This window comes from Anabrus simplex, chromosome 1, assembly GCF_040414725.1.
Source record: "Anabrus simplex isolate iqAnaSimp1 chromosome 1, ASM4041472v1, whole genome shotgun sequence".
NCBI classification, from domain to species: Eukaryota; Metazoa; Arthropoda; class Insecta; order Orthoptera; family Tettigoniidae; genus Anabrus; species Anabrus simplex.
Genome location: NC_090265.1, coordinates 377,902,221 through 377,915,933, shown reverse-complemented (window position 1 = coordinate 377,915,933; position 13,713 = coordinate 377,902,221). Strand labels below are relative to the sequence as shown.

The 13,713-nt window shown below is 34.9% G+C and overlaps 1 protein-coding gene across 1 annotated transcript in view; it reads left to right on the top strand.

The window, feature by feature from the left end:
• The window catches only part of LOC136856812 (protein still life, isoforms C/SIF type 2), a 560,067-nt gene extending 551,756 nt beyond the window's left edge, over window positions 1-8,311 (top strand). The window contains exon 20 of the mRNA XM_067134934.2: window positions 490-8,311. Coding sequence (XP_066991035.2) covers window positions 490-680 — 191 coding nt within the window. The 3' untranslated portion in view covers window positions 681-8,311. The remainder of the gene's footprint in view (window positions 1-489) is intronic.
• The last annotated feature ends 5,402 nt before the right edge of the window (window positions 8,312-13,713 follow it).

Genomic DNA, 13,713 nt, shown 5'->3' with positions numbered 1-13,713 from the left:
TGATAGTGACTTATTTTACAGATATTGGAGGTGTAAAGAAATATATCGATGTTTACCTCAAAGTATAAATGAATGATACTCTATTTGCCTTTCATTGAACTGTATACATAAATAAATATGTAAATACATAAATGCATAAATAAAGATATAATGTCGGTAATTAAATTGTTAAGGGCTGTTTAAACGTGTTAATTGAATACCCCAATCCTCGTTTAGTGAAAGAAACCAGTGTTGCTCTTACGGGCTATCGCTGAAGAGTATTGTCAAATTGTGTCGGTTAAATACTGTCAAAGGAAATATTTAACTACGATTTCCTATTCTTTCTAAGTCCAAGTTTCGTTCAGGAGACATACTGAGATATCCTATATGTATTAACTCCAGTTTATCATCAAAATATGGAGAAAAACTTAGCATAATTAGTTTTCATCATGTTTCTGATAATCTCCATGGCATTTGAAACTACTTTACTGGTTGACTTTCTGCTTGTAGGGTCACCAGTGTGGAAACCAAGAGACATGGTATGTTTAGGCGAAGCTACTACTCTCCCCCGCAAGGGCAAATCCTCTTCCACTTCCTCCTGTTCCGAAACTCTCGCTAGAGACCGTTGTTTAGTCTATGACTACCCCAGTCGGAAGCCAGAGGGCTCCACCTCGTCATCGGCCAGCGCTCAGCAACCATGAAGAAACTCATGCGCTCACATAGGTAAACTCCAAGATTAATTCCACGTTGTATGTATTATGTACTTAGGGAGTAATTCAACAAACAGGTATTAAAACATGCTCCGTCTTAGAATTCCTGCAGTCTATGTATCTTGCAGATCCTCACAAGTGCTTGAAACTTTCCTAAAATTAGTAATATTATAGGTAGCTAGCAAATTCTGGTGGACCCTGCCATCTTTCTGTCAGTGAAGCTGAGCTATGGAATCACAATTTACTGGTGTAAAATTTAATTATACTAATTAAAATTACACACTGAGAACAAATGTCGCAATAATCTCACTTGCAATAAAAATATTATAATTAGTGTGCAATGCTATTATTGTAATTAGTATTAAAGTGATGTATATTATTATGTCATTGAAATAACACTGTTATCGTGTCATATTGAATAATACATTATTCATTTTGAAGTGATATATTCCGAGTTTAGAGTTCAGTGTGTAAATATATGGTGTACAATTCATTTTATATCACGTTAATTCCTTGTCTCACTTCACTGTGAATGAAAGGGCTGATTGGGATACCGATACCTCTTGAGTTCATTGACATCAGGCGGGAATGTTGCCACATACGCTGCCATTGTCGAAGAAGACATTTTTAAAGACTGAAAGTTTGAGTAGCTGGTTGTAGTAAATGGATACAATGTGTGCGAGAAGATCTACCTTAATCAATAGGGTACAAGCAATTAGCGGGCCTAGATAAAGCGCACATTCCATAAAAATACTAGCTCAAACCTTTCATTCCATAGCTCTACTTAGGAAAGTACTAGTACTTCTAAAAGTATCAAAGCAATAGGTTAAGATTTTATTTACTTAATTACATGCACATAATACCTAAGACTGTGTTGACAAAACAGTGCAAGTTGCTGCGAAATAATACATCGACATTCATATTATTACAATCAAATGTCTAATGGATTCTAATTTATAATATGCTATGTATAAGTACAGTTTTTATAATCTGCTGTGCAGTGTTCAATGTCCATGTTTGTTCGCTTATAAGAATATGTATTGTAGGATCTGCCAGATCTGAGTCTTTTTTATTATTTTTGTGAATCTGCCTTGTAACTAATCATGTCCCTCGAAACATAATATGTCAGAGAAATATGTTATTTCACTAATTAGAAAGTATTGCATAAACTTGGTCTTAGGCAGCCAAAGACGTGGTAAATAATGCAAACATGTGGTTTGTTCCTTGGAACATCTGATTTCATGAATTGTACAGTTTTTATCAACTGTCACAAAAATATTTCGTTAAATACATGCATGTGCTGGTGAAAAGAGTATTCTATAGAGTTATATCACACTCCGTTCTAGTAACTAGCGTTTCCAAAAACCAGACTGGGCCTTATCAACACGAATGATTTATTTACTTTAAAAAACTAATTCCAATAAAAGAACCAACAACAACAACAGATTATATTAGTCATTAATAGGGGATTTCCTCATAAATGTTCTCATATATCGAATATACTCATATCTTCACACAACTGTATTAAATAGTGTTCCCGAAGTATATTCGGTCATTTTGTATATTGTAGTAATTACAGGTCAAAGTCTGATTATCGACTTGGATATTTAAAAAATTATAATTGAATAGTTTTACTCGATTTATATAAAACACAAATAAGTCAACATTCCAGGATGAATAATAAAGATATATATTTTATTTAATATAAACAACTACTATTCATTCTCGTTCCCTACTTGCAGTCCCACAATACACTGTTCTATTTTTACTGTTTCTTTACGGTTAATTATTATCTGTTCAGTTGTATATTGTATTATACTATTTCTAGTGGCAAATAAAAAATGATAATGAAAGTGAAATGTCTCACAAATCTTTCGTTTGCCGGATTATACTTGGAATCCTTTACTCTGCACATAATGTATTTAACGTTTAGAATGAAATGTTCATGGAATAACCACATTCCAGGTAAGCTAACCTATTTCTACATATAGTTTCTCTCGAAGAAACTGAAAACAGTTCATGAAAATGTCAGTTCCACGTAATATATGTTCATATTCTTACCGGAGAAAACAAAAAGACTGCATGAGTTCAAAGGCTGCGGCATTATTATTATTATTATTATTATTATTATTATTATTATTATTATTATTATTATTATTATTATTCCTATACAAAGGCTGCAAAAATTGTAAAGAATAGCGGACTTGGCAAAGAATTGTATAAATGATCTTAGATAACTGAAACTGAAATATATAACTGCTGTAATGTGATGGTATCGTAAAACAATGCAATGCTCACACATTAAACACATATTCACGAATTTGTACATATATGTAAAATACGAACACAGTGTGAAAAGTAATGTACGTAAGTTTCCTTCATTTGGTTCTGTTTGTTAGTACTAGTCCTCCATTATATGTATATGCTCCAATAACGATTTCTCAAAAGTGACTGTAACAGAGAATTACATAAGTTAATATGATTTCAGATAAATGAATACTTCAGAAAAATTAACCTAAACATATATTTGATTACATTAATGAACAATGTATGTATAGTTAAACTATACCTATGTATACCAAAGTATTATCCATTATTGCATCTATTACGAAAATTCTTGATAAAACTTTGGTGTACAGTGTGCATTCTTTCTCTTACGGAATTCTAAGGATCTCCTATTTTTCATTATCTACAATAATATTACTGTGATTCATGACAGTATCACTGACATATTAGGAAACAGAACTATGCTCGTGATACTACATGAGATCATAAAAATCAACTATGAATATTAACAGTCTGAAGAATAGAATCTATAGTATAGCTGAACAAAATGTAAACTGTTCAGTCAATTACTTTTGGTGGGGTGCCAAAAGATTGGAGCTTTAAATATATAGAGTGAATTTTGGTGATTCATAATGAACAAAACCAAAGAAACCAGTTAATTGTAGTGATAATATGTATTAAAAAAACGCGGATTTTTGTCAAAATAATGATAGATATGTCCGTAATCTAATTTTGTACTGTTAATGGTACGTCACAGATGAAATTATGAAGAGTGAAATATTTAACTGTTAAATTATATCTATGACAGCGGATGTCTCCCTTGTTAATTAATGCAAAATATTATAATTATCAGTGGATAGATCCTTCTGATATTAACCTGTTGTAGATAATCAGAACCTCAGTGACTGTACTTAACACGAAACATGTGCCCCTTCAATAGCAATATAAGAAAGGACTCCTTCATCAATGTTACTTATCAGAAATAAATGATCATCATCCTGTAATTATTTGTAGCCAGAGTTCTTATAGATCAGTCATCCAACGCCTACATATAACACATACACACCACACACAAACTGTTGCATTGTTTCAGGTGAAATATTCGACTGATGAAATAACTGAATACAGTGATTTTACATTTAGGAAACACAGATATTACCTGACTCCAAGAGTACGTTTATACACCAAAATACTATACAAATTATGCAGTTTTCAATGGAAATATTTTGGGATTTTACCAGTGAAGCGCATGTATGTCGATAAGAAATTCTTTCAACGGAAAGCATGGTGGAGGAATCAAAAGGTGCCGACACAATGAACTTATAAGAAATTGCAGTAGTGTGCTTATTAGATATAGAATTTTACATGTTGAACATTACAATGAGAGCGGTTTTAACAGAACGAGGTCTGTAGAAACAAAAGTGATACTGCTTGTTTCTTTAAATCTTAATTTATTATTTTTCAGGGTTTTTTCAGTGTGGGATATGTGAACACGAACTTCTCCGTTACACGTTGTTGATGTTGTTTAACCCCTGAATAATTGTGATAAAGTAAATAAATATATTATATATATACACACAAAGAGAAGTGCGTGATTGTAAAGATGTCTTTCCTTCGAAATAAAATAATGCAACTCCTACAAGGTACAGCCATGAAGAATGGTTATCTTATGAAACAATCAAACTATTGTAAAGAAACTACGGGATCGTGTTACGATAGATAGTGTTGATAATCTTCGAATTAAGCACATTACGTAAACTAATTATCTAGGTAGTTTTAATTTTAGTACTATTACTATATAAATACAATATATATATTTGAGAAGAGTAATTCTTCAATTTAAGCAAGTCTGTAGGATGAAACAAACACAAGGAGAGAGAATTAGTGAAAACGTAAATGCATCATGAAAGTGGATGAATGAATAAATGCAACACAAGAAATGGAACGCTGGTAGAAGTTATTTGACATGTTTTAATTAAGGATCGGGCCTATGGTATGTTGTTACAGAAGGATTAACATAGCTCAAATTTGGAGAGAGTTTTTCTTGTGGGGTAGTGAAAAAACAGAGGATGTAATATTTAATATTACATTTAGCTTTACTAAAATGTATCGTATGTTGAAATAGCCTTTCCTTGTCCCTGATCCTACATAGAAGAGTGACCTTATCATAAACTCATCTTGTCATTTTGTAAATAACAGTAACAAAATCAAAAGACTCATTGTTCATTCATACCTGCCATGAATCATTCATTCACATTATCATTCATCATAGAGTGATCGTTTTACATCAACCTATCGACAACTAGCGAGCTTTAAACGAATGACTAAAGCATGAGAGATGTTTAAAAAACTGGGACGCCTATCTAAGTTTCTACGTTTCATAACAAGTCTTAAAGCTCTGTATTCATGTTCTATTTTAGCGAAAACTATTCTTCTCGTTATTTATAGTTTACTTTCTTTACATTTATTCCAATGTGCCAAATATATATTTGAACAGGTTACTTCCAATTTATGTTACAATTTTACGAATTTGAGAGACAAAACTCAGATCATTCTTAAATGTGTGACCAAATGTGCATCTCATATTTTTTTCCTAAACATTCCAGTAATTTAAGTTTTCCCTCTGGTATTTTTCTAATGTTTTCTTGGTATGTTATACTTGATTACACTTCAACTACGAATTAGCACTCTTTAGTTGTATGTAATTGAACCAAGAAGGAGTGATGTTTCCTTTGTTCAAAACCTAGTAAAAATGTCGCTTAATATAATCAAACATGGCTATCGAAATAGGGAATCTCTTCTGTATTGTTGCCAAGATATCTGAATAATTTTAATATTTTTGAAAGATATGTTAACAGTCCCTACAGAGATGATGTTTGATATTACGGTATAAGTATATAAATGAAATAATATAGATTTTGAATCTATTTTACATTCGCTCACAGTGGTAAAATGAAGTAACTCTGTTAAAATGTTATCATGAAGTCAATTCATAACGTAATTATACCATACCTACGACAAGGCAATACTACGATTACCATTGATCATTACCACATCCTCAGCCTGGTATCAGAGTTCCTTTATTAATCTTCTTACTGGCATTAATTTAATTCCAGTAGCAAAATTAAACAAAGGAGCCATTTTGTTCCTAGTTATTTGAAGTTAAAAATCCAGAAAAATTGAAAAACAGTAGCCGTATTAAGCTAGAATCTGTGAGAAAATCTATAATATAAGTGAATTCTTCCATAAATTCAGTTGACGAAACAAAAAAATTGCACATCATTCTGGAAGTAAAAGTAAATCACCAAGCATACACACTCATTCATACACACACACAGAAACATATTCACACGCAACAAAATCTTGCTCGTTATATTAAATTCGAGATGCTGTTCACCGTTATAACATAATGTGTTAATAAATTATGCAGAACTGTCAACTAGCTGTATGAGTATTTTAACCAGTGCGTTTTACGTCTTTGCAAATAGATTATAAACACAAACGAAGTTCTCGATATAGAGGTGAAATTCAGTTTGTGAGCTTGGAGTACACCATACATTTCTGCCAGTAAAAATCCAGTCATACGTATCATATGTTATTCTGAAACAATGAAAATATATTCCCGAAGTCATGAATGAATTGATTATGATTTGTTTATTGGATAAATCCTACAAGCGGCACAGTTACCATTCATATTCCTCACCTGATGTGTAGGACATTCATTTTTCTATTGCTATTATTATTATTATTTTACCAATATATAAAATTGTGTCACTGAACTAAGATTTCAGGCAAGATTGTTTGATATTTGATTTTATATGAAAACAGGCCATATGATCATAACCTACACGTGCATGACATTCTGGTAGAAATTTTTATCTGCTCTTTCTTTCCAGCGTTGATACTGCGTGTAAAATCTTTTTAATACATATGAATTTCAGTTTCCTTTTTATTGTCTGTAACCGCCATCTGATAATAAAAGCTTACCATCCTCACTGTATTGTTTACCCCATCTCTTTCATAACATTGTCATTTTGAGATGTATTACATTATTATACAGCATTACACTTAGTGTCTCCAAACTCACGTGCCAAGTGTCGCCTAACTGAGGAGGCATGATTCAATACATTTTATTTTGGACAAACTTTCTTAAGTATTACGTACAATAAGACAATCTATGAGGACTTCTGTATATCAGTAGATATGGAGGACAAAGTCGCGTGATGAGATAATCTAACGTTTATTTACGGTGGTACAGATCGTTCAAGGCACTTGAACACGAACACATCACTTGAATTTGTCCTTCTAACCTCCTGATAGTGTGATGTATACTTCAACTATAGTGTTAATTTCTGTTATATCCTAGAGATTTTGTCCAAACTAAAGCATTCTGAGTTGTGCTTATTCTATAATGTTCAGAAAGCCAAGCTTGCGAATTACAAGCGAATGTGTCTCTGCATTCTATTTCGGAAAATTGAGTTTCAAATGTTTCATGAAATTATAAAACGTCGAATTATCTGAATAAAAATTACAAACTGTTGTTTCATTGGAAGATGCTTTCTCTTTCTGTGCTTAGAAGTTGTTATGCTATTTTTAAAATAAAGGTGAACAGTTAATCGATTATGTCAAATGGTACTTCTCCGTATTGTCAACAAATTTTTGTATGAATTATTATTATTGTGTATACTTGTATTTTGGATTTTTCTTAAATTCTACCTTCAGAGTAAGCGCTTTTGTAAACATTTTCTATCTGTTCCATAGAACAATATACGTCGTAAAAATATCTCCTAAATGAAAGCACATATAGATCAATATAACTACGACAATATTCTCCCTTACTTATTTCAGTTTTCAGTTAAAAAGTTATTTTCTGAGATATGTTTTTGAGAAATTACTTGTCATGCCATCGCTATCAGGTTATGTACATAATATAGAGATGACTTTTGTTAACAAATTGCCTCATCCAGATGTTTCCTTAAAAATTCAAAATAATGTAAATCGCTCTCTCTGACGAATGTCTTAACCGGTTTCAACAAGTAGCCGAATACGGGTCAGTACAACTAGTCAAATCAATGCAATAAAAAATTATAAAACAGTTTTTATCGGTCAAATGCCAAATAAAATGACAGTTAAATCTAAATCAACGACATTTCGACCCCAAAGTTCTCAGTCCATACCTCACTTTCAACATCCTCCTACTGAGGATGTACTCTTATGTTAGTGCTCTCCGCGTTATCTATACATTTACAAGACACAGCTACTTCCAGCTTCTACTGAAGTGATTTACGTCATTCTTTAAATTAATTATTGGATATAAATATGTAACAACAGCATTTTGTGACTGATTATTATTTTATATATTATAAATTGTAATTTATAAAATTAACGTATGGCACGTGTTTACTTAGTTCGCCGATTGACTGACAACAAACTCCCTGTCTTGCCTGTAAGCGTTAATGTCTTATTCAAGTAGAAGAGATGGAGTTCTTTTTCCTTCATTGTACTTCTCCCCATTCCTAGCTTCTTCGGCAACTGCTGTGTAAATCCTTCATAATATAGAGGATGGTTGCCCTGTTTCACTTCGCCTTAATCATCATCACCACCTTCCTTGGACACCGGCATGTAATTCGAAGAAACTGGTTTTGTACTGCACTTCTTCTAGAACTTCCATTGAATCTCTTCTAGAACTGCCGTGGAATCTCAACGTTATAGGTTGGTCTACATATTACTTTATATTTTACTTTGTGCCCGTAATAGAAACAAATAGTAACAAGCGCCAAGAGCTGTAACTCCTTTACGAGGTTATTATCCTGCAGTCTGTTTGTTGCCTTGGCATTTACATTCAATTTCAACTATTTAAGTTACGGTAATAGTTTACTTCGCGCTGGGCATTGAAATAATCTCTAAGAAGCGCAAAGATTTTAACACCTTTGTGAAATTAACTTGAAACGGCCTGTTGTTACCATTTTAGGTGGTGATAGTATTGTTTATTTCATGCTGTTTCCCCCTCTTTACTCAATAATAACACACATGATCATGATGTTCAGTTGCAAGTAGTGAAAATATTACAAATGAATGCCAAAGTTATGCGGACACTATCGCTAGTGATCCTTCTATAGACGTTCCGTTAATAATTCTACGGAAATATGCAAATGTATTATCTTTAGATGATGATCAGGTTGAATTAGTCTGCATTAGTAAATTATTTGCTGATTGTTTATTATTAGAGTAAACAGAAATTATAACACATGTTTATATTACGGTTCTCGGAACATTATTTGCAATTTACGTTTCTGTGACACCGGGCGAGTTGGCCGTGCGGTTAAGAGCGCGCGGCTGTGAGCTTGCATCCGGGAGAGACTGTGTTCGAATGGCAGCCCTGAAGATGGTTTTCCGTGGTTTCCCATTTTCATACCAGGCAAATGCTGTGGCTGTACCTTAATTAAGGCCACGGCCGCTTCCTTCCAACTCCTAGGCGTTTCCTATGCCATCATCGCCATAAAACCTATCTGTGTCGGTGCGACGTAAAGCCCCTAGCGTGTATGTGACAATGTTGATGAAGGTGATCACATCATCGTAGAATAGTTCTTCGCATGTTCATTTTTCCAAATCTTGTTTCTAATACACAGTTGCATTCGGGAGATGGTGGATTCGAATCCCATCGTCAACAGTCCTGTTGATGGAAATATAATTCGCCATCAGAATGTTGGCCAGCAGGGTAGGAAAGGCGATGATATCCAATTTCTAATCACTAGACTGCGTGCTAAAAACTTGGATTCTGTTCCAAGCTTCACCTAAATGCTCGTGTGGAGTGAGGGCATATGACGCTGTTGATGTTGATTCGTCTGTCAGAAGGCGACGTCAAGCCTTGCGAAGACTAGATTACGTGCCGACATCGTGTTTCGCCCTCTCCCTACCCCATTATCATAATCCTACAATTTTACACGCAGCTCATCCATGGGTATCGAATAAAAAGACCTGCACCAGGTAAGCCGAACATGTCCTGGGATATTCCCGGCGCTAAAAACCATAAATAAACGTACAGCAAAACTCTGAAGTGAAACCGATGCAAATTGTCATAGACCTACTCTACTTTTTTACTACAAAAATGTATGAACATAGTAACTTTACAATAATTTTCGTTTGAAGCTACTGCACTAGGTATTTTACAGACACACAAGGAACGCGTTATTGTTCCTCGAATTGACGAATTGCTGTTGGAAACAAAATGTGATAATATCACATAGTTATAGAAAACTTCGAGTGAGCAAAGACAAATTTGATTGATTATTTACCACCAAGTGAATGGATAAAAATTCTATTACAGATATAAAAGTAAGGCATTGTTATTATTATTATTAATTATGAATTGTCAACTAGAAAATTATTTATACGTTTTGAGAAGAGTGTTACGTAAAACAAGAAAATACTCTAAATTTCTAAATACAGAGAACAGGAAACCAGGAAAAACTTACATAACTAGGAGGCATCCACAAGGTATAATGTTCATTCACTGACTAGTAGAATATATCCACAATCCTATGGGTTTCATTCAGTGACGTTAGGGCACGCAAAAACCAAGAGTTTCTGAGTGATTTTGATCTATATTTCTGGAGGCAGGAGTAAAAAAATTGTCTGATGTCAAGATCTTATTTAAAGTGGTATTTTATATGCATCCAAAGAACTTCACTGTCACCTTGCATATCGTTTCTCAGGTGAAGGTCTTATTCTACTGTCGTTAATAATTCTGCCAACGTTTCTAAATAGAAGTCGTTTGTGGTATAGCAGTTTTATAACGCCAACTGTTCTTGGGAAAGCAATTTACGGATATGAGAGTATATTAACAGAATGAATGAAATGTAATAAATAAAGATTAATGTTATTTTAATAATAATAATAATAATAATAATAATAATAATAATAATAATAATAATAATAATAATAATATCACATTGGATTGACGTCAGGAAAGGCATCCGCCCGTAAATCTAGGCCAAATATACATCCAGTGCTGACCCTAATAAATTACTGTAGGTAAAGGCCAGGAAGATGAATAATAATAATAATAATAATAATAATAATAATAATAATAATAATAATAATAATATAGTTCATGGCCTCAGCTACCGAGTCACGGACCTTCTGATCTGGTATAATCTAGGTAGCCCGACAAACAATTTCAACAGTAGAATTGTGCTGCTATCTAGTAATGAAAGTAATGACGGAGTTATTATAATTTTAACAGACCGATCGAGTTGGCCATGCGGTGAGAGGTGCGCAGCTGTGTGCTTGCATTAAAGAGATAGTGGGTTGGAACCCAACTGTCGGCAGCCCTGAAGATGGTTTTCCGTGGTTTCCCATTTTTCACACCTGGAAAATGCTGGTGCTGTAGCTTAATTAAGGACACAGCCGCTTCCTTCCCACTCCTAGCCCTTTCCTATCCCATCGTCCCCATAAGACCTATCTGTGTCGGTGCGACGTAAAGCAATTTAAAATAAATTGCGGGTGACACTGAATCCGTCACCAGTGATATTTAAGATGCCTAGAACAAAGACATGGAGTGCCAGCATTTTTGACCGTCCTTCAAAAATCTACTACCTCAACTGGGATCGAACTCACGAACTTGTGACCATGAGCCGGACACTGCCACAGGTCCACCAAGGCAGTTTATGCAGAATACAAAGGTAAAAAGGCTACTGTGGAACATTGGTATTGTCAGTATTGACTACGTCAACAACTTCCCACATTAGTGCCGTTCCCCATTTATAAGCGGATGCCCGGCCGTAATTACCGTGTTTTCTGACATAGTCATTTAAATCTCAATAGGCACAGCCCCATAAATACCACCCTTTAAAAGAAAATAACTAGAAGTCAAACGAATAAAGATATAAATGTAATTTATTTTGCATTTCGTTCCTAAATGATTAGTGCATATAAATGTGTGCTCACCCTAATTTTGAATATCTACATTTCCCCGTCCTGCACAGTGGTAGATCGCACTGCTTACATTTGAATGTTTGAATGTTGTTTGTTTGCCTCTCCCAGAAGCTGCACTATTTCTCATTTGTAAACACAAAGTACACACTTTGGCAGGACCAGGTATCTTCACAAGAGAATGAAATAATTTAGGGGATGGACAGCCGATGGGTAAACTTATTTTCCTTCCCGTACGTTTTCGGGACGTGAAGTTCCCGATCAGCTATTGCACTAAATGCGCCGGAAGTTTAGCTGTCTGTTTCCATGAGCTGTGAGAGGTCGTATCATAAAGAATGAATGATCACAAAATGAAAAATAAATTTCCACCAAGTTTTAGACGATCTCCCAACGATCACTGATGTCCACGCCTTTACCAGTTTTTTGTTTCACTGTATCATCATTCACAGAATCTGAATTTGTTGACAGCATAAGAACAGTGCGTTTATATTGCCAGACTGTTGCTGTTAAGCCCTCAGCATTTTCCTACATTCTCCCCGCTTGAGTTTCAACTGTGCAGGTTTCCTAAACTGATCAGGACAAACCTTTCTACTTACCCTCGTTGTCGCACAACTATAGGCGTTATGGGTTAGCAATAATTTCATCAGTTTTTCAGAACTGAAAAAGTTATCAAAGTAAACGTAACGCCAGTTTCCCCAGTATGACTCTGTCAGATGTAAAACCACCTGCTCTCCTAATAATAAATTTTGGCCCCGTGTTTCTTTCTTCCCCTTGTAAATCTCACATTTCAGAAGGTAGCCAATTCCATTGTCAGCAATACCCCATGCTCTGATACCCCATTTGGTGGGTTTCCCTGGGAGGTACTGTTTCAAGATAAATCTTCCCTTGAAACCTATCATAGCTTCATCTACGGCGAGTTCCCAGCCAGGTGCGTACAAAATTCCGAATTTTTCGGTAAGTTGCAGAGCTGGTCTTGCTTTGTATAGAATATTGTAAATTTCATCTTGTGGTGTTGGCCTTTTTACACGGCTACTCAGATGTAAATATTGCCCAAGTTTCCTATACCGTTTCAGTGTCATTGCCTGCCTTCCTAACGGGCATACGCAAAAGTCTCCTAGGAAGTAATCGTCTGTTTCAGGTAAAACAACCAATCCCATATAAAGTAGAACTCCTATAAATGCCCTTATTTCATCAGCGTTAGTGTCTTGCCAGGTTGTATCAACAGTGCCAGTTTTTCTTTGTAAATATTCGGCATGAATATTCGTCTGCTCTGCCACTAGCTCATAAAAGTCCAATCCCACAAATAATTCAAAAACTTTTTCTGAACTCCCGGAAGGTAAATCGTGATTTGGACCGGCATTGTTTTCCCATATCTTCAGTTCATATTGTGACTCCAGGTATCACTAGTAACATTTCTTTGTAGCGCTGTCCCTCGATCTTCACATACCGGGCGAGTTGGCCGTGCGGTTAGGAGAGCGCAGCTGTAAGCTTGCGTCCTGGAGATAGTGGGTTCGAATCCGACTGTCGGCAGCCCTGAAAATGGTTTTCCGTGGTTTCCCATTTTCATACCAGGCAAATGCTGGGGCTGTACCTTAATTAAGGCCTCAGCCGCTTCCTTCCCATTTCTAGGCCTTTCCTATCCCATCGTCGCCATAAAACCTATCTGTGTCGGTGCGACGTAAAGCAAATAGCGATCTTCACATGATATTCTCGGAATCATTATCATTATTACATTTATCAGAATATAATTCTGAACCACAACTAGGAAGCTCACTATCTCCACTAACTTCTAACATACTGTATC